At 41.3% G+C, this 21689-nt stretch overlaps 1 protein-coding gene across 1 annotated transcript; it reads left to right on the top strand.

The window, feature by feature from the left end:
• The first annotated feature begins 265 nt into the window (after positions 1-265).
• Positions 266-19982, top strand: LOC131217111 (uncharacterized). Its single transcript, XM_058211871.1, has 5 exons — positions 266-421; positions 3410-3494; positions 16698-16811; positions 18273-18374; positions 19383-19982. Exons 1-5 carry the CDS (start codon positions 342-344, stop codon positions 19425-19427), a joined length of 426 nt encoding a protein of 141 aa, XP_058067854.1. The 5' UTR covers positions 266-341; the 3' UTR covers positions 19428-19982.
• The last annotated feature ends 1707 nt before the right edge of the window (positions 19983-21689 follow it).

Here is a 21689-nt window from a genome sequence, read left to right on the forward strand (position 1 = left end):
ATGTGACCTTACTAATAGGTTTAGATGGAAAATAAACATCAAGGTAGGCCCTAGGAAGGTTTCAACGGTGGGCGTCATTATCACATCTACTTCTTGTGGTGTGATTCAGTTTAGCATTGGATCTTTATAATTTTTGGCATTTCACACTGAAATGATCTGGAAAAATGGATGGATGGAATGGATAAAATCCATAAGTCCATGTGGGCCCCACGGAACTCCGCCCTGGTCCGAGTCTGTCCAGGCGGGGGCAGGACGCAAGCCGCTTCCCACAAATAGATGGAGAGGATGAACCAGTACAAGCAGATAGGAGGAGAGAGAGAGAGAGAGAGAGAGAGAGAGAGATGAACTCCTCTTCTTTCGCCAGTAATGGCGCCTTCCTTCTCTTCAGTTCTACTCAGAAGCACTCTGTCTCCAATACCAAGTACGCCTCTGCTTCTTCCTCTTCTCCTTCTTCTTCCTGTAATTCTCTCTTTGGGATTATCTGCAGCTGCCTATCGGTGGTCGTCAAGTATCGATTTCTGGATTTTTTGCATGATTGGAATCTACCGTCTCCTGGGTGTTGCCTCTAATCACAAGTTATGATAGAAAATCTTGGAAATATTGGGTCTTTATTAGTTTGTTTCTGAAATGTAGTTAGCATTTGATTGAATTTGGATAGACGAGTATTGAATTCTGGGTTCTTTTGCATGGTTAGGATCAATCCTCTTCTGGGTGTTGGTGACAATTATAATATGTGGTCTAAAATCATGGAAAAATATGAAGAGGATTCGTGGGATGTAGATAACAGTAGGTAGAATTCTGATAGAAGATTGCTGAATCTTGAAGTTTTTGCGTGATTGGGGTCTACCCTCTTCCGGGTATTGGTTATAATGCTATGTTATGATTTGAAAATTATAGAAAGATTGGATTTTTATGAGGAGAATTAATGAAATGTTGGTTATATTTGATTGAATTTTAAAAGGGGACCTGCTTTATTTATTTATTGCCTGATTGGATGTGCACTCCTTTTGTGTTTCATATAATCATTATTGTTCGGTGCGGGTATGGTATGGGGGTTTCTGCCGTGAATAAGGGGTTAGTTGCAAGGGTGTTCAGTGTCTAAGCTTTTTATATGAACTGCAAACACCCTGTCAGAAGGCAGGTTTATATACGGGCGGACGGTCTGCAATTTTTTATACCCGTGCTAAGCAAGGTTGTCCATAGGAGTGGCTTGCTTCAGCTGGGAAGTACATGAAGAGGAACAAGGACGGTCAGTTGCACGCAGGCTTCTCAGAACTTGCTGAATGACTAGCGAACAAGAGATTCCAAGGACTCAAGGGAATCAGAGGGAGGCGAAGCCCTTGGGAAGGAACACTCTGGAGGGGATCCCTCGGATAATCTCTCTCTCTCTCGCTCTCTCTCTCTCTCTCTCACACACACACACACACACACACACACACAGAGCTAAAATTTGATGTCCAAACACTCCCAAAACCCACCCAAGAAGACAATGAATGGCTATAACAAGCTCCTCTCTCAAATCCCTCATGAATTTCTCAAAATTCAATTCAGAAATCCCATTACAAGCAAAAGAAACATAGTAGTTATATGGTGCAAGTAACTAACCTTGTGATTAGTGTGCTAAAGGTATTCCATAATTGTAACAGTGGCCTTAACAGTCACCACCATTACCTTTATGATATGGGTTGTAATGGCCGTTACGGCCCCCATAACGGTTGTTATGGTCTCTTATTTTATTGGGAAAAAAAAAAATCTTAAAAAAAAACTGTATCTATCTAGTAACTGACCATTACAAGGCTGTTATGCCCTTTACGGGGGGCATTGCGGGTCATTTTTTCATAACAGTTGTAATGGCCATTATATCCCCATGACATGTAACGGTTGCCACTGTTACCTTTATGTAATGGCCCTTTACTGGCCCTTAACAGCCGTTACAGCACACTGTGACTGCAACTATCCTGAACGGATCTCCTAACTAATCAAATCAACTACTAACAAAATTAACTTGTAATAAACCATGGAAAATGTCCACCACACCCTCCAAACCAATATTACAAAAAAGAAAAAAGAAAAAAAAGAGCCTGAAATACTATTCTTGTTGTGGCCTACTTGACCTCCCTTGGTCTTTTCTTTGATCTGTACTGCTGAGAAAAGACATGGCCAATGCTTTTAATTTGTGTCTGCTGCTCCGCTGTTTGCATTAATTTATCACTGTTGACTCACTGCTCATGTCAATTGGGTATATGGTCTGGTTGTGTCACTGAGTGCTGATGTGGATGAGAGGGATCCGAGGTCTGTTGCTTTTCCTTGAGGTTGTGGCCCTTTAGATTCTGGACTACCTTGCTAAATGCTGATGGGTGGTGGTCCTTGATTCAGGCTTTGAGTTCCACACGCTCTTGTACAAAATGATCCCCAGTCATATCAGGGGTGACAAAGGCACTCAGGTGCTGAACCACTTCAGCTGTTTAGACTGTTATGGATGATGATCCTCGGCTCTGTATCCCTTTTAGATGATGGGTTCAGCCTGCGCAAGGAATTTAGATGAATTGGACCTCAAAAATTAGTTACCATTGAAAGTCAAGGAATACAGGTAGCATTTGATTTTTATTTATTTAATTTTTATTTTTATTTTATTTTTGGTTCTTTTGTAGGTTGATTGATCAAAAGGATCTGTTGTTGAATTTATCGAACAATTATGCTCTACCCTCTTCAAAGTCTTCTCTATAATCACATGCAATGATTGAAAATCATGGAAAGATTGCATATGAGAAGAGTTTATGAATAGTATTTATTGGACTTTTTAGTCATGGTCCTTTCCTCTGTTGATTGGTAGAAAAAGCTAGGTTTCTGAATTTCTTGCACCATAAAGTTCTACCATCTTATGGGTCTTGGGAATAATCACAAAGGGTGATTGAAAATCATGGAAAGATTACATATTGATGAGTAGAAGACAGGAATATAGATAACAGTCTCTTTTGAGGAGCAATTTCCATATTTCTTTTTCAGTCAGAGTCCATTTTCTGGAGTCTTGGTTACAGTCATTAGGAATTGTTGAACACGTTGTAAAGTTTGCATCTTGATGAGGGAAGTACGAAATGTAGATGATGTTCGGTGGAATTCTGGCCTTGTTGACTAAGGAGATACTAGAAGATGTATTTGGGTGCTGTTTGGTTCATCACTAGGAAGAAAAACCAAAGTGGGAACATCTTCCGATGCATTGGTAGAAGCACACCTTCAACAATTCTTTGGAAGATTCCATCTAGGAAATCTTCGCCAAAATTATTTGAGACATTGATTCCTTCTGCATCTCACCTTTATATTTTTAAAATCTAGATATCAACTCGATTTTTCTCTACTTCCTCTATCGGATAGTGGCTTTCACTTCTAATGATTTTTTTTTTCTTGCCAGATGGGGATTGCAAAGTGAACTTGATATGAGTATGAGTATCCAAAGAAGCAACCGCCCAACATTTCGAGTTTTGGCCAAAGCTAATGTATGCATTAAGGCTTCTACATGTAATGCCGATATTTTTGGTTTGAATATGATCAAGATTTTGTAGGTATGTGGATGATGAATTGACTACAAAAATAAGTTATCTTACTAAAGATCTCATGGGAGTCTTAGAGAGAATTGTATGATCCTCAACCTAATGATATGCATGGCATGTCCTCAATCTCATGGGAGTCTTAAAGATCTCATTGGATGATGAATTGACTGCAAAAATAAGTTATCTTACTTAAGTATCTCATGGTAGCTAGTCTTAGAGAGAATTGTATGATCCTCATCCTAATGATATGCATGGCATCCTCAGTTTTTCAGTTTGTATAAGTGGGGCCCATGGATCAATGATCTAGATCATTGGTCTGATGGGTCCTCACCCTGCCATTGATGGCCCATTAACTACAAATCTCCTAGACTACAAGATCCTAGCCCTGTGCTGTTTCCCCTCCTTTTCGGTTGAACATGGACCAGTTGTACTTATGCTTCATGGTCTAGACTCCAGTTGCAGGCCTCAAATAGAGGGGTTAGGAACGTCAAATCAAGGATAATCTGGGGCATGGACCATCTGTGGTGGGGATCATTATTATTTTTTTTTTAAAGATTTTTATTAAAAGCCACCGAGGCAACAAGAAAAGAAAGAAACAACAAGACAACAGAAAAGAGAGAAGGAAAAATTACAAAGGTACCCTTTTTGTGTCCCAATCCCTGATAAACAGCTGAACTCGATGAACAACCCCACAGATCAAGCCTCTACTATTTCGAAAACAGCGGCTATTTCTTTCACCCCAAATCGCCCAAAGAACAGCAAGCAGAGCAAGCTACCAAAGCGGCGCTTTTCTCCTACCAATCCTAGCAGCATGCCAAGACTGGAAGAGGCTTTCTGTTGAACTAGGCATCACCCATGCGATATCGAAACCAGAGAGGACCTCATTCCAGACGCTGGATGTGAAAGCACAGTGGATGAAAAGTTCATCATCCCCATGGCACATAATGCAAATGGTCTAGATCATGAAGCCATGGGCCCCACTTGTACAAACTGAAAACCAAGTATACTGAGCATATCCACGAGGTGAGGATCATGTACTTCCTCCAATCAAAGATCCGAAGGGACTATTGCCCATTTCATCATTTTTATGTAGTGAAAGTTATTCTATTAACATCAGAAAGCTGGTCCCTTGCTAATTAGTCACAGGTCTTGGTAGAATTGATTGTACCTTTATAAATTTTCATATTAAGGATGGGCATCTAAGATGAAGTTATTAGCTCGTATGCTGTTTATAGCTGGTTGCAGATGGAAATATACCCAAGTACTGAGCCTAATAATGTGTTTGATGTAATGGGCCGTGCATTATTATGAAGGTTTTTTGTCCTTCCTTCAAATACATTACTCGGTAATAATTATGAAAGACTGGAAATTACTATATCTTCCATTGTTAACTCCATATCTCAAGGTGTTGTCATGCTCCATTTGAGAAATTCTTGAAGTAGCTTTCCTAGGTAATCCCTTCGACAACTCTAGTCTGCAACATGCGTTCAATGAATGGAAAGGCTTAAAATTATTATGGGGTTGTAGAGGGTCACATGGGGCCTGGATGAGAGATAATCATGTCATATTTCACCTTTAGATACTACAAGTACACCTCGAGGAGGTCCATAACTAGGGTTATTGATGTGCCAGGCTGTCCCGTCGATCTAGCATGCAATTGGATGAGCTTGATCCTCAATTTTTGGTCCATTGTTCTGGCTAGGCTGGGCTCGATAATAAGACCGGGCAAATAAGATCTGAATTTTTATTTTTATTTTATGTTTTCAAAATCACTATTGCAAATGATAGCATGCCTCCATTGTTCAGAGTATCCCCAATATTATTTGTATCTCCAGTTTGGCTATACCACTAAAACCGGTAGTATAAAAAATTCCATGTATTGGTGATATATTGCCAAGTATCGCTGATGTATTGATATTGCCAATATTTTCGACCGTGTAAATTCCAGGTGTCGCTTGTATCGCCAATATATCGGTATTGCCAATGTATTGCCAATATGATTGTGTAAATTCCGGGTGTCACTTGTATCGGCAATATATCGATATCACCAAAGATTTGTTTATTAAGAGATGTTTGGATGGATGGGATGGGATGGATGGATGGGATGGGATGGATGGTTGGATGGTTTTATGGGATGGATCGGTGGAAGGTTGGATGGATGTTTGGATGATTAGATGGGATGGATGGATTGGATGAATGGATGATTGGATGGGATGGATGAAATGATGGTTGGATGGTTGGATAGTCATGCATGTGTATTGTGTTTATATGCTTATATATGGATGGATGTATAATGTATGAATGTGTTATGCATGTTTATTTGCTTGTCAATTAGTTTAATGAGATTTAAGTGATTGTCGTGTTACTATTGGACTGATTTCTTACAACAACACATACTTTTAGGTCCGATTATATTGAAACTTATCATGTATGCATTCTTTTTGCGAATTTTTTTATTCCTAAATATGCAAATATGCATATTTTAAGATCTCCTGAAGTTTCATTGAAAAATTCCATCGTTTTCCCCGTATTTCCCTGCATTTCAAGAAATCAACGATATTGATATTGTTTCTATATCCCCGGCCAACGAAACTCATAGTGATACTGATACTTTGAATGCTGGATACCTTCAAGAATGGGAAATATGACAGATTATATTGGGAATTCATTGATATTGAATATAGTTATGCACTTTGAGGGAAACTTGAAATGGTGGAATTTTTCACTGACACTTCGGGAGATGTTACAAGAAATGTGATTACACACTTAGGACTCAAAACATCACCATGAAAGGAAAAAAGAAAAACTATGCATAATAGTTTAACATTGTTTAAGGGATAAAACTATGTGTTGCTGAAATTAATGATTCAATTATATCCAAACTCAAACTCAAAATACATCAAGCGATTGCTCAAGCAATCATAAGGTGACTTCTCAAAAGAAAGGCACGAATAGGCAGACGATTTTGTCCTCGCAGAGTCACTAGATGCAGAAGGAGGAGAAATACTAGAAGAAGGAGATGACAAAAACTAGTCCTGGGTGACCAGAAGAAAAGAACGAGTTCTCAAGCCCCTGAACAAGAAGAAGGACGTGGCAAGCTACCCTACTCTATTTGTTAAAGGGTTCCCAGAAGGATGGCGACCCATCAACTTTTCGAGAGCTTTCGGGAAAGCTGGAGAAATGATGGACGTCATGATCCCCAAAAACAAGGCAAATGGGTCTCTCTGTGGTTTTGTGTTGGTAAGGATGGGTTCAATGAAATAACTTCACAGGGCAATCGAAAACCTTAACGGTGAAAGTTTCGATAGGAACAAAATGCTTGTTCAGAAGGCGAGATATGGCCCGAACTCAAATGTAAACGTATAATCCAAGCTTCCCAAATTCAGCATCAGGTAGCCTCGATCCGACAGTAGCAGCCGAGATCCATCTCAAACAAGGTGGTGGGATCCATCTCCTTCAATGAGGCCCTACAAAACTCAGGTCAAAACATCATCACTTGTCACAAAGATAGTAATCTTCGAGGCCAGTCTAGTCATAGAAGGGAGGAAGGAAAAGAGGAGATGAAGGTAGATTCTTCTGAGGTCGACATTATTCATATTCATCAAGACTCGTTAGACAAATACAGGAAGGGCTTGAAGGATACAATGGTGGTTATCACCAAAGAAGAATCTTCGATTACAACGGTTAGAACTTGGTTAGAGGAAACTGGTGGGCTATCAGCAAACTCTTACGAGCTAAAACCTATAGGTTTTAATGAACTTTGGGTTACGGTGACTCCGGGTTTTAACACGGATTTCCTCCTACTGGCAAGTGTCCTTCATTTGGATGGTCCGGTTCTAAAATCGTGAGCTGGGATCAGTTCTCAGCCTTCAGTTTCGAGGAGGTATGGCTCTTGGTCTGGTCGGTTCCTTTAGGGCGTGTTTGGATTCGCATATAGGGCTGTATTGCATTGTTTTACTGTACGTCTTATGTACTCCCAGCATTGTAGACTGTAATGACGAGTCTTTTCATTGATAAGAAGAATGTTTGGAACGGAGTGGGTTTGGAAATGTAAGCGGTGGATATACCTAATTCACTGTTTGAACGAGGATTGGATTGAGGGCGCCGCTTGCGCATACCACATACAATACTTGCTATGGACCGTTGATGGAATGGCAAGCAAAACGAACCACCACCCAATGGCTGGGATTCTATGCTATGTGGGCCCCACCACGATGATTCATATACCTCTCATGAGATTGTATCTAGACTTAAAATCATCTTTAAAAATGGATAGGCATTCACCTATGGCCGGATTCACTTCTGATACGCATTCACCTCATGTGGATTCTACACAGTCAAAAAAATCGGAATCAGGTGTATTGGAGGATACACCTTCTTCGTAGGGTATAGGAGAGCACAGTCTACCCATATATTCATCTCCTCCTGTAAAAGAGGGTAAATGGATAGGCATAATATACACCATCGAAAGGATGCATACGCTCCACATATATCATGGTCACCCTTTGTTCCTTGTTATGGAAAGGAAACTCAGCATACCTGGTTTCACTTGGCGAAAGAAAAAGGATAATATTTGCCAGGATCAACCTACGATGGGGTCATCCCATCTTCTTCGTAGGGGTAGTTGACGATGCAGGGCTGGAGATATAGCCGTAAGGACATGGTATCCTCTCGCACAGGGCTGGAGACAAACGAAGAAGAAGACTGAGTGTGCAGGAAGGTGCAATGGACCAACGAAACACGAAGAGGCAAGCCTCTTTTCTCTTCCTAGAGGCGGTGCAGTGCAATGAGGGTGCTGCACTGCCCAATGTGTATTCAATGTACCAGCGAAATGCATGTCAAGAGGAATGTGGTTCGGCGCGGTACTCGGGCCCCACGTGTAACGTCGGATTTCAAATCAAATTCAAACAGGCAATATTGTAAATTTAACTGGGCCGCTCATCCAAACACGCCCTTAGAGCTTTGGAACAAAGAGTTTTTCCTGCAAATATCTTCTCGTTTGGGAGATCTGATCGAACTTGATTCCAAAACAAAATCGGGAGAAGAGATGGGGGTTATCAGATTCCAAATCAGAAGGAAAAAAGGGTCTCCGCTGCCCTCGTTCATCAACGTTGTTGCAGACGAAAGAACTCTTCTTCTGCCAATTCAAGAACTTAATAATCTTCCTATTGCCAGATGGGGTGATATCTGGAAAAGCAGAGAGAGGGCCTCATCTTCTTTTCAGCCCGTTCCCGCAGTCGGTAGGGAAGAAGGTGCTCATCCTCAAAGCTCCGTTGGAGCTCCGAATCACTGTGAACTACCATCTCCGAAGTCCCTCAGATCAGCGGTCTCCACATGTCGCTATCCTGCAGTCTCGCCAGTGTACGAAGAAGATATGTGGCACCACTCGATCGTAGGAAGCACTCGAGTGTTAGACACACGTCCGATATCGAACATCTCAGAGCTGCTACTGCATCCCAAGGAGTCCATCTCTCGTCGCAATCCAGCAGGCTTTCCAGAGCACGCCTCTGCTACGTGTCACCACGAGATTGAATCGAGCCCTCAAGAAGTAGCCACGTGTCCATCATCAAGCGTATCCTTGCCGCCTCTGAGCTGTCGTTCGAGACGAAAAGTCCTTCCGGCTCTCGAGACAGCTACGTGTTAAGTGCTAGCTATTGACATGTGTGAATCCACTTATGCCTTAGGCTTGGACCACTGCCGTGTTGCGCGTCGTGAGGCTCGGTCGGGCCTCTTTAGTCCCGAACCTCTTTTCGAGTCTGAAATCGTAGCCTCGAACGCTAGACAGTTGAATCTAAACCTATCTCTATATGATACTATGGGTAATCCTCCCTCCATCCATTTTTCATCTCTTTATTCGGACCACGACGAAAGAAGTTCTGCGCCATCCCCGTTATCCTTGGTGAGGTCTGCCTCCTCGGACACTCACTCTCCTTGATCCACATCTTTCTCAAAAGTGGATCAGACCCTAGCCCTTTTATTTCAAGAAAACACCGGTGAAGGAATTATCGAAGCCAAACCACTGTAGATGAGGGCAGGCAGTCCTACAACTGATATGGAAGGAGGCAGTATTGTCTACCAGGTTTTGGTCAATCAGAAAATTTAGATCGCAAGAAATATTCAGAAGAAGAGATGGATCAGGGACGCGCTGAGTCATATCGAAAGGTCAATCGGTCTCTCCTTTGGAGATCATCTGGAGGATTTCATCGCCTTATTTCACTGTATAGAGACTCGGGGTGTCGTCCTATATCTCCATCCAGTTCTCCAAGACATAGTCGTCTCAAGCTTAACTCTAACAGAGAATTGCAAGGACTTCGATCCGATCTTAACTCTATTTTTGGAATCGACCTGGTTATGTGGGCCGAAGGGGTAGATCAGTTCCGTAGATGATTATTTGATCCTAGAATGTGCGAGGGGTGGGTTCTAGTCGGAAGCGTAGCATCATTAAAGATATGTGCTATAGAAGCAAAGCCGACATCATATGTTTGCAGGAAACTAAGGTAGCTAACTTCAGTGATGCTCTTATGCGATCCCTTTGGAAGATGAAAGACGTCAAACGGGTGGCCTTAAGTGCGATTGGTAGTTCAGGAGTGGTTGTTATGGCTTGGAACTCCGCAGTCTAGTGTCTCGATCACAGTTGAGTGGGTAAGTTCTCAATTTCGATCCTTCTTAAAGATGTCAATTCCAATTTTTTTGTGCCTCTTTACCTTTGTGTGTGGTCCTAATCTAGCAGACAGAAGATCCAAATTCTGGGAGGAGCTCAACCAAGTCAGGAAGAATTTCAATGGTCCGTGGTGCATTGGCGGGGATTTCAACATTATCCGTTACGCAAAGGAAAAATCCAGTGGGGGGAGTCTCTTCGGCGATGAGACGGTTCTCGCAATGGATCAATAATCAGGCTTTGATTGATCTCCCCCCTAATGGAGCCAGATATACTTGGTCGAATGAAAGGGCCAATTCAATCTGTGCGAGATTGGATAGATTTCTTGTCTCGTTAGATTGGCAGGAAGCTTTCCCTCTCATCTCCCAATCTCTGCTTCCTAGGCCCACGTCAGATCATAGTCTTCTTATTCTCAGTTCTATTGAGGACAATCGGGGTCCAAAACCATTCAGATTCGATATTTCCTGGCTAAAGATCGAGGGCTTCCATCAGATGGTATCGGATTGGTGGAAGGGTTTCTCAGTAGAAGGGTTCGCCGGCTTCAAATTATTTAAGAAACTCAAGCTTCTGAAGGGTAGGATCAACGAGTGGAAGAAAGTTGTTCTTTGCAAAAGGCATATGGATACTTCGGCTATTCTTGGCGAGCTTCTAGCTACAGACTCAGCAGCTGAAGATGCTCCTTTGTCAGCTGAGAATTGGATTCATCAGACCAATCTCATTCACAGCTACTCCTCCAGAATTTTTGAAGACGAGATTTCCTGGAAGCAGAAATCGCGGCGCTCTTAGGTTTCGGAAGGAGACAAAAACACGAAAATTTTCCGCAATATTGCGAGCGTGCAAGCGAGAATTAACAAAATCAAAGCCTTAGAAGTTAATGGGGTCCGAATTGAAAATCAGGAACAACTTTCAGAAGAAGCTATTGGGTACTTCAGAAATCTTCTCCTCAAAGAAGAATGTTCCAGACCGAAGCTCGATCATCTTTATTTTGATCAAATCTCAGTAGAAGAAGCCAATTTTCTCGAAGCTCAGTTTTTGGTTGCTGAAGTTAATGAGGCGATCAACTCCTTATTAGGCGAAAAAGCCCCAGGTCCAGATGGGTTTCCGATATCTTTCTTTCTTACATTCTGGGAAGTTTTATAGGGGGACATCATGGCGTTTATCTCTGAATTTCATGATAGGAGTTGTCTGTCTAAGGAGTTGGGAGCAACCTTTATCGCTCTAATACTAAAAATTCCGGGTGCGGTGGCCTTGAAGGATTTCAAACCGATCAGTCTGTTAGGAGGGCCTTACAAAATATTGGCGAAAACCCTTGCTTCTCGTTTGAGAGGGGTGATGGGTAAGATTATCTCAGACAATCAAAGCGCCTTTTTTTCCAGGTAGACAGATCATCAAAAGTGCCTTGATTGCTTTTGAATGTCTTGATTCCATCCACAAAGCCAAGTCAAAAAGCATCCCATGCAAACTAGACATTGAGAAGGCCTATGACCACGTAGACTGGGAATTCCTTCAGTCTATGCTGTAGAAGATGGGTTTTAATGCTAAATGGTGCGGTTGGATCAAGGAGTGTGTGGGGACAGCTTCCTCCTCAACGGATCCCCCAAAGGATTTTTTGCCAATTCTAGGGGTCTTCGTCAGGGAGACCTTCTGTCCCTTTTTCTTTTCTTAATAGTGGGAGAAGCTTTTTCCAAGATGCTGCAAAAAGGTTTAGAAGGTGGTATTATCGGTGGCTGTCATATCAGTGGCATGTCTCCCATTTCCCATATACAGTGCGCAGATGATTCCCTTCTTTTCTGTGAAGCCAATCTCGATAAGGCGAGCAATCTTCGCACCATTATTCACTGTTTCGAGGCGGTGTTAGGTCTTAGAGTCAATCTAGCTAAGTCCAATATATTTGGTGTAAATATAGAAGAGGAGGAGGTTTTCGAGTACACTGGCCTCTTCAATTGTTCAATTGGCTCCCTACCCACTATGTTTGTTGGTCTTCCGCTCTCTGTGGGTAAACCTCCAAAATTCCTGTGGGATAAAGTCATAGATAGATTCGAGAAGCATCTAGCCTCTTGGAAATGCAAGTATCTATCTATAGGGGGTCGCCTTACCATGATCAAAGCGGTCCTTTCCAGCTTGCCGCTATATTATGTCTTTATTCAAATGTCCGAAATCCATCCCTCGAAAGCCTAAGACGGGATTTTCTTTGGTACAGTAAGGGAGACAAGAAGAACTTCCATCTGGTCGATTGGAAAACGGTGTGCCTTCACACTCGTGATGGTGGTGCAGGTGTCAGAAATCTAAAGTTGATGAACCGGGCTCTCCTCGGTAAATGGACCTGGAGACTCGGGTCTGAATCTGGGTCCTTGTGGAATTCTTTGGTTAAATGCAAATATGGTCATTCAGTTGGAGGGTGGTGGACTAAAGATTCCGCAGCCTACGGAGCTTTAGCGTTACGGAAGGGAGTGCTAGAGATGAAACAGGTTGTCCTTAATGGGACTCGTTTCTCGGTTGGCAATGGTAAGAATATCTCCTTTTGGAATGACACATGGATTGGTGATTCCCCTCTAAAAGAAGCGTTTCCATCCATCTATCGTCTAGCTCCAAATCGGGTTATATCAATGGTAGACAGCTTCTCGGTTATCGGATCTGAGAATGTGTGGAATATTCCATGCCGCAGAAATCTTCATGATAACGAAATTAATGAGCTCGTGGCTCTGTTGTCTTTTCTTAACAGTAGTAATCTAGATCAGCAGGTTTCCGACAGATCTATATGGCTTCATGACAAAAAGGGTATCTTCTTGGTCAAATCTCTATACAACCATATATACAACAATTCCTTGGGCTCGACAGATTCCATGTCGGAACATCTGTGGAAATACAGATTCCTCCAAAGTTCGTGGTCTTCAGCTGGCTGGTTAGTATCAGGAAGGTGCTGACAGTAGACAATTTAAGAAAAAGAGGTATGCGCATTCCTAACATCTGCCTTTGTTGCATGGCGGAGGCTGAATTAGTGAATCATCTTTTCATCCACCGTCCGTTTATCCATCAGATTTGGTCAGTGGTTTTCTCTTGGTTCAACATCTCTTGGGTTCTCCCTTCTCCTTTGGTTGTTTGCTTAAAGCCTAGCATGGAGCAGACTTTGGTAAGCAGAAAAATCTGGTTTGGAGAATGGCCCTAGCGGCTATTTGGTGGGTGGTCTGGGAAGAACGTAATGGGAGATGCTTCAAAGGGGAATCTCACAATGTTGGTTATCTTATCAAAAGAGTCCACTTTCTTATTGTGGAATGGGCCTCCCAAGTGCTGCATATCAGCAGCCGTAATTTGCTTTCGTTTTCATTTTCTTAGGTGTTTTGGTCCGCTATCTCAGCGGGTCATTTCCCTCTTTTGTAATCTTTTTCTCCTTTTATAATACTTCGTTGCTTATCAAAAAAAAACAAACAAACTATGCATATAGCTTGACATTGTTTATGGGATAAAACTGTGTTGTTGACCATTAATGATGCAATTATGCCCAAAATGAGTTCATATGCTTCAAATGTCATACAAAACAAGCAATAGAACTCAAAACAATAGGTGAAATTGCATGGATTATCTAACACGATACCATGGCACACGAAAGCTTGTGGAGCTTAAAATTATGGCTAAGTCTTAGAGGGGGGTGAATAGGACCACTTAAAATTATTTATCAATTTAATTCAATTGAGTCATAGCACATAGACAAAAGAAGATACTACTAATTGTGCAAAGAGTCTATGATGTGATATAGAAAAATACTATTGATGTGCTCTAATTTAAATCCCTAGCGTACAATCTATTTCATGCATTCATGTAATATAACCAAATCATTCACAAGGATAAATAGAATTGCATTTGCATAAACAATTGCAAACGCAAGGATGTATAGTGGTTCGGCTAAATGTCTACTCCACTCCCGACTCACGTACTCAAACTCGAGTGTACTGGATTTCACTGTCTCAATGGTTTTCTATAGGTTCACCATTAACCTCTATAATGGTTTTCAATAGGTTCACCACAAACCTACACATATGCACCCATGTCAATGGCTCCCTCAGAGACTACAAGGTTTTCTATAGGCTAACAAAGAACCAATGCAGTCCTACACAAGGACCTACATGTACGCACCCATGTCGGTGGCTCCCTCGGAGACTTTAAGGGTTTTCTATAGGCTTACCAATAACTTTCAATTAGTTCTACACAAAAACTAATCTACGTACACTCCCGCCGGAGATAGTCCTACATAAGGACCTATTCGAGTTTGGATTGCAAACTCTATGAGCCCCATTGCTAGTGTCTTCTTGAGATGCTCGATTAATCTTGATGCGGCTTCTTTTTTGCTTCCCTGATCATTGATGTGGATCTTCTTCAGCTCTTTCAATTGGCTACCTTACAATGTTGTACCTATGAGGACACCAAGGTAATGGGATGGTGGCAGAATCTCCTACAACCAAGGGATAGTTGGTTCGAATTGGGGATTCACCTAAATGGGCATTTTAAAGGATGATAGACATGGATTTACCTATAAGATTGATATCTAATTTCTAAAAAATGCAAGATACCATGTTCATCTTCAAAAGGAGCTTGGAATGCTCATTAGAGTGATAAATCACAAGGAGGATGACATGAATTTCTTTGGAATAAAGCCTAGGAGTAATGGGAAGGAGTGGGATACACTAGAGCTTCTAAACCACCAAAAACATTATTTTTGCAAAGATCTGGATGCCTCTTTTATAGAGAGAAAGCTTTAACGGATCTACAACGGCTAGTTCAATCGAATCGATCGATCTTTCAATTCAATCAAACGTTCACAAAATTGTCCAGATTGCTCGTCGGACAGTTTTTGGCCGTTCTCGATTGGACCATCAATTCAATCAATTGGACCTGTCGATTCAATTGAATTGAATCAATGGACTGTTGATTCGATCTACAGTTCTTAGAATTTTGCTGATTATGTTTTTTCGGTTTTCAGCATATCTAAACCTCTTTAAAGCCTAGCTTATCATGTTCATTAGATGCCTGAAGCTAGAGATGATAGAATCAAGGTTTTCTTATTTGGAATGTATCGTCTAGAGGAATGTTGTTTTGGAACAAAGGGGTCTAGGGCTAGTTTCACCAAAGCATCTCAAGTTTACCTATGTCTTCAAGCCTAGATGCTGGAAGTCTCCAAGTCTTTGGTCATTTAATGTCTTCCAATTGGGGCTCAACCGACTCAAGACACACAGACACACGTTATTGATAGACAGGTGTAGTTACATAGGCATGGAATTTGAAAAGGTAAAAACAAAAGAAACTTGGATTTCCCTGAGTTCTTCCGTTTTTCACATTGGAGATCCAAATTTCTTGCTTGAAATTCAAAGTCATGCATAAACATGGATTTCAATATATCTCTAATAAACTGTTGAGAGAGAGAGAGAGAGAGAGAGAGAGAGAGAGAGAGAGAGAGAGAGAGAGAGAGAGAGAGAGAGAGAGAGAGAGAGAGAGAGAGAGAGAGAGAGAGAGAGAGAGAGTCAAATCATAAATGCATTTTTCTCGCCGTTGGGGTTCCAGTATGGAATCCCTTTCCAGTCGTGATTTCTCGAACAAATCCATGTTTTGGTGCAAAACAGTTCAAGTGGAATTGTTAAAACCCAGTTGCAAATCTGGTATTTTTCTTGGCTTTTTTTCTAATATGCACTTTTCGGTTATAGGTTTCGATTGAAACAGTGCAAATTTATAACTAGGTGTGCAGACGGCAAACATTGACAATAATATCTTCGATATCCTGTAATATATGTATTCCAATCATGTATCACATCGCGCATGTGGGAAAAACGATATATCATCTGACGTCATCAATATTTAAAACACTAAGGCCAAGAGGTTGAGGTCCTTTTATGGCTTTCATGGGTAGGGCCAGGCTTTATTTTGGCCCGCTGGATGGAACCGTGCATGAGCCTCAATTTAGGCCTAGAAAGTAAATGAGCAAGATCTAGCTGTCCCTGGGCTAGCCCATGCCCAGCCCTATTGGCTCACAGTCCCTTATAAGATCTATAAGGAGTTAGAATAGCTAGCTCTCACAAAGATGCATCAAATGTGAGTTATGGCTTTGAATATTTACCATCTTTGCAGGTGACGAATTTAAATGCTTTATCATATCTCAAGAAACAATAGGAAAGGCTAGTTGGTACTATTTTCTTTGAAGCAAAATACTCTCTCTCTCTCTCTCTCTCTCTCTCTCTCTCTCTCTCTCTCTCTCTCTCTCCAGTGTCCGAGTCGACTCAGACCTAGTCCAACCTGATCCAGTTTGATAGCACAAGTCACACCCCTAAGTTGGGCCGATTCAGCCCCAACTCAGGCAGGTCAGCTCGGGGCCAAATGAGTCACTGAGTCTTTAAACCATGATTTAATGTTTACTTTCTTTTAATTGCTAGAATTATAGGTAGGTTTGTTACAACTTTTTTTCCCCTTATTTTAAGTGGCACCATGGTCTTTTTGCATTTGTACAGGCAGCACCAGGTAAAAGAAGTTCAACTGCAGAGGTGATAATGGTTGATCCTTTAGAGGCCAAGCGGTTAGCTGCCAAACAAATGCAAGAAATTAAGGCCAAAGAGAAGTTCAAAGTAAGTGAAACACAATTTAATATTGGATCCTTTCATTTTGTTTCTTTCCATCCACAGAAATAAAATGGAACACATTTTTCTCTCAAATTTGCATATATAATGAACTTCAGGATTCTTGATTATATTTGAAAACAGACAAATGAGTTCCGCACATTAAATTAGATTCTTGAAGTTTCTCAATGAGGTCTTGGTTGGTTTATAGTATAGTTTTTTTTTGTTTTTTCTTAGAAGTCATGGTTGCAACTTTGAATGTACTATCTACTGTGTGAGCTTGACTACATGTGGTAGTTGTGCAAGTGGAGGCAGAATATGGGATATCCAGGCACCGAGAGAGAAATCTAATGCTATTGGAATACTTGCTTTTTTAAGCCCACACTTGTATAAGGCAGCTCATGTGGACGCCACAGATGTGCTACAAATGATATCCAATCTATTCATAAGAGGGGTGCCGCTGTGTAGATGCCCTGGCCTAAGTATCAGGTCAGACCACCATTCAGATGAGCCATATTTTACGAAAATGAATGTGGCTGACAAAAACTTGGCTGAAGCTTTCTAACTCATCCACCTGTTTCTGATATAGTGGCCCACCTGTTAATTGAACTAGCTTTATTTTGGGTTAGAAGATCTATAAGATTGAGTCCGCCTAATGAATTGTTTTGATATTACAACCGTCTGCCACATCAGCACTTATGATTCTCTTGTTCTGCTAATCTTTGTGGGTGGAGAATTTCTATAACTGGTTTAGTTTCTTGAGTTTGTTGAATTGGATTTTTCCAACATGAGCTTTATTTCCTGCTTTTTTAGCTGCATAGTCCTTGTATTATTGTAGTGGAGTGCTAACATGCAGATCGTATCATAGTACTATGCAGCTTTCTGCCCACACTACATGTGGCAAACACTTGTGGTGATTAGGATGGTTGATCTGGTGGGCCACCCAATGGATGGACTAAAGGTCAAAAGACCACACTTATTTGGACCTTGACATCCAATTGATGACCTTGGGGTGAATGTGGATCACTGCTGGTTTTGAGCTAACCATTGCTTCTGCAGGAAACAACTCGGATGGCTGCCTCAATCTGATGCTTTTAAGGTATCTCCTAGTGACACGGTAACCCACAGATCAAGGGTCCTGATCACAACACATGTTCACCACGTGTGTAGTGAGGAGGGACCCGCATGGTAATTTCAACGACTATGAGCAGAGCTGCATGTTAGCACACCTCATTATTGAATTGAAGTTGCAATATTCTTCCATTGCACCATGAAAAGATAACAAACTACAATGCAACTCTTTATTAATGCTGATGTAGAATCCGGGTTTCTCTAGTAGTAACCACTGAAAACTCATTTTAGTTAATGCTAATGTAGAATCCGGGTTTCTCTACTAGTAACCACTGAAAACTCATTTTGCTTATCTTTTCTTTTGTCACTCACGAATCTGACCGAATAATGTGAGGTTAGAGACAACGCCAGATTGAAGCAATTAATGGAGCGTGGGCAATGATCGGTCTCACGGCAGGGTTGGTGATCGAGGGTCACACGGGAAATGGTATTCTGGCCCAGGTAAGTGCTTTGAACAAAAGGAGATATTATGCCATTATCAATTACAAGAATCCACATTCTTTTGTTTGACAGAGGTATTATACCATTATTGCACCGTCTTAATAAAATTTCTCATTACCCTTTGAAAGAACCTAACATGTGGGTCCTACCTTTTGGTAGGCTAAGCTACTTGCCCTGGTGAACCTAAGGGTGGCAGTGGGTTGAGTAGCCCGCTCGACCCGATGAGCCCAGCCCAAACCCACTAGCCTGGCCTGCAGGCCGGGTTTTGGCCTCGCATGAATGACCAGATCAATTTCCAGCTCGGGCTTGGGCTCAAGTCATTTTAGCCTGCTGGCCTAGCCCGGCCCGAATTTATATGCACTTGTTATTTCCTATAAATATGCCATTCCAATCCTCAGTTGGGTAACCATCCATATTGAATTTAGACCATTGGTTTCATTCCTCTGAAGTGTCTATTTCTTTGTGGATGCATGGCCCACTTGATCAAGGGTAGATTGGAACATTCAAGTGGGAAATAGGTATTTTATCATGGGCCAAATCGGTCTGGACCCAACCAATTTTTTTGGCATAATCTTGGGCCCTGTGTTGCTAGGCCCATGTGGGACTTAGGGCCTTGGGTCTTAAGTGTCGGCTGGACCTGGGCCTGGCCTGGCCGATTGCCACTCCTAGGTGAGACCTGTGATTGGATCAGCCATGCCCAAAATATCTCCCCATCAAATGTTCACAGATATTTGTTGAAAATGTTACAGCCAGCAGTGCAAATTTAAAAGAGGGCTCAATCAGATGGTTGGAAATTAGGATAGTCAGGATGGGGGACAGATATTTTGGCATCTCCTAGTGCCATGGAGCTTAGAAGGTGGGCCCCACATGTACATATTTTTGGAACATGCAAATGCTCAATCTAACATTGTGCTTTCTTCATAGCATTGGCGTCGTTCTTCAAAAGAGAGGCAGCTAAACACGTCCATGTTTTCTTTTCTTTTCTTTTTTCCTTTTTCTTTTGTACAGTTGACTGGATATTGGAACGCCATCACCAGTTTCTTTTGGTGGTAGCAGATCTTCAAATTGCAGACTTCTTGCGTACTATCCATCTGCAAAGTGCAATAGAGTGTAAAGACCTACATTTTCTTAATTGCTTTTTTTTTTTTTTCAGTCGAAGGTGGATTTAGGCTGTGTTTGGATGCACAATCGAATCAAATTGCAATTTGTCATTGTCATAGGCTTGTCCTGTCCATTTGGGATTGGCAAATCACAATGACTAATCTAAAATAAGCAAAAACCATCTAAATTGCAATTTTCGCCCCCCTCCGTAGAGGGTCTGCGCTCTGAATTGCAATTAAGTTACATTCAAGTTGGACATGAAAGAAACAAAACTGTGATTTGTGGGATACTTGGAAGCATCATTTATTTTGTCGCTTCCCCTTTGATTAAACTGAATACTCGCAATTCAACTCAGATGCAATTGAATCCAATCGTGCATCCAAACATGGCCTCAAGCTAATACTACTTGGGCATGTACTATGGTTTCTCCTTCAGCTGGCATTGTTGAATATATTGTTAATAGAAGGTTTTCTAAATCCAAAACATTTGATGCTTTGGGGCTGACAAGGACTCTCCAATTTAAAATGACTCCTGGACAAGGTCCGTAACCAGTAAGGACTTTGGTGACGATGAGGGAAGGGGTTAGGCACCCTCAACCAACATCAGTGACGGTGAGGAGAGGGATTTGGCACCCTCAACTACCCGCACTTATTTGTGATATTTACTTTACAGGAGTTCTGAAAATTGTTATATTAATAACTAATTCAGTTACTGAATAGTGTTGGAAATTGGCTAGTGAGTCATTAATCCCCCAAATTACCACTAAGGAGATCGCAATGTCTCAACTTAAAGTATGTTTGGAAGAGAGATCAGCTGCAAAAAAGGAAAGGAAATTTAATGCAACGTATGAAGGATGCAACATATGTGAATAACTATATATATCAATACTCACTCAAGTTACCTGAAGGATGCAATATATGTTAATAACTATATATATCAACACTCACTCAAGTTACCTGATAGGGACATTGCAATGTCTCAATCTAAGGTGAACTTAAGGAGGTCTTAACTACTAGTAAAGATAAGTAGATAAAATATACAAGTGATCAAAGAAAAGAAAAGGTGGTCCAAACTAACTTGGCTCCTAATGCTTAAGGATTTGAAAATTCAACAAGGTACAGAGTATATAAACAGGGATCGCTCAGTCTATGAAAAGTGGGGTGTATAAGAAGAGGACTATGCAAAATGTGAATAAAAATGTAAAAAGGGACAGTCATATTGCCAATGATGCACTTCGAGATGTGAAAAAAAAAAAAAACTGAAACTAAAGGCACCTTGGTACCCGACCTTACTCCATTGACCTTGGATGGTTGAAATGGCTTGAATGCAAGTATGGGCTAGGTTTGACAGTTTAGATGGATGTAGAACTCTTTAGGCTATCCTAAATCTCTCAAGTGCTCTCAAGTATAGCAATTATATTGCTAATTCTTGATAACTCACTCCAAATCTCTTTGTACTAACTCACTGACTCTTGTTTCTAACCTTAAATGTTGTAGACTCAAGTGATGCTAGCTCTCTCTCTCTCTCTCTCTCTCTCTCTCTAGCTGAATGGGCTCCTCTCTTTAAAGCCAAGTGTTATTGTGTTATATGGGAAGATATGAGAGGGGTAGCCTCTATTTATAGAGGTAAGCCTAGTAGACTTGTAAATTGTGGCAACTTGGAGGGCAAACATCACTATATAGCATGATATAAACAGTTGGAAGACACATGGCATCATGGATTTGCTTCGATAAATGGTAAAATAAGTAATTTCACCATTTGAGGAGTTAAAAATGACCTTTTTACCCTAGGGCAACAATCCAATTATTGTCCAACGTGTGGTTTTTCTTAGTAGTTGTCCAGAAAAAAGTTCGGACATATCTTAAAATCCATTCGAATTTACAAAGATTTGGGTGGCAATTGAATTACCATCCATACACAGTTTTTTACACTTTTGTCACAATGACTTTAGGGCCTATCTCTACCATAGATTGCACTATTCTACCTTTTTTTTTACCCCACTCAAAGTGGACTCATGGGCCGTTTAAATGAATTGTTTCTTAATCTGTATTTACGGCCATCTTTGGAAACACCATGTGGTTAGCCCGAGTCCTAATACGGCCCGGCCTGCCCTAGCCGATTTCATATACTTTCCATATTTGAATCCAACAGTTGTGAGCCCAACAAGGAGAATCAGCTCGGCTCATTTCCTCCGATACTATTTGGGTTAATTCC

Source organism: Magnolia sinica, chromosome 10 (assembly GCF_029962835.1).
Source record: "Magnolia sinica isolate HGM2019 chromosome 10, MsV1, whole genome shotgun sequence".
In the NCBI taxonomy this organism is placed as follows: domain Eukaryota; kingdom Viridiplantae; phylum Streptophyta; class Magnoliopsida; order Magnoliales; family Magnoliaceae; genus Magnolia; species Magnolia sinica.

What these genes read in the sequence shown, in the direction of transcription:
- LOC131217111 (XM_058211871.1), top strand. Translation starts at nt 342, where the DNA reads ATGAACTCCTCTTCTTTCGCCAGTAATGGCGCCTTCCTTCTCTTCAGT. An exon ending in GAGTTTTGGCCAAAGCTAAT is followed by an intron (nt 3,495 to 16,697) that starts GTATGCATTAAG and finishes GCATTTGTACAG; the next exon opens with GCAGCACCAGGTAAAAGAAG. An exon ending in AGGCCAAAGAGAAGTTCAAA is followed by an intron (nt 16,812 to 18,272) that starts GTAAGTGAAACA and finishes ATGTGAGGTTAG; the next exon opens with AGACAACGCCAGATTGAAGC.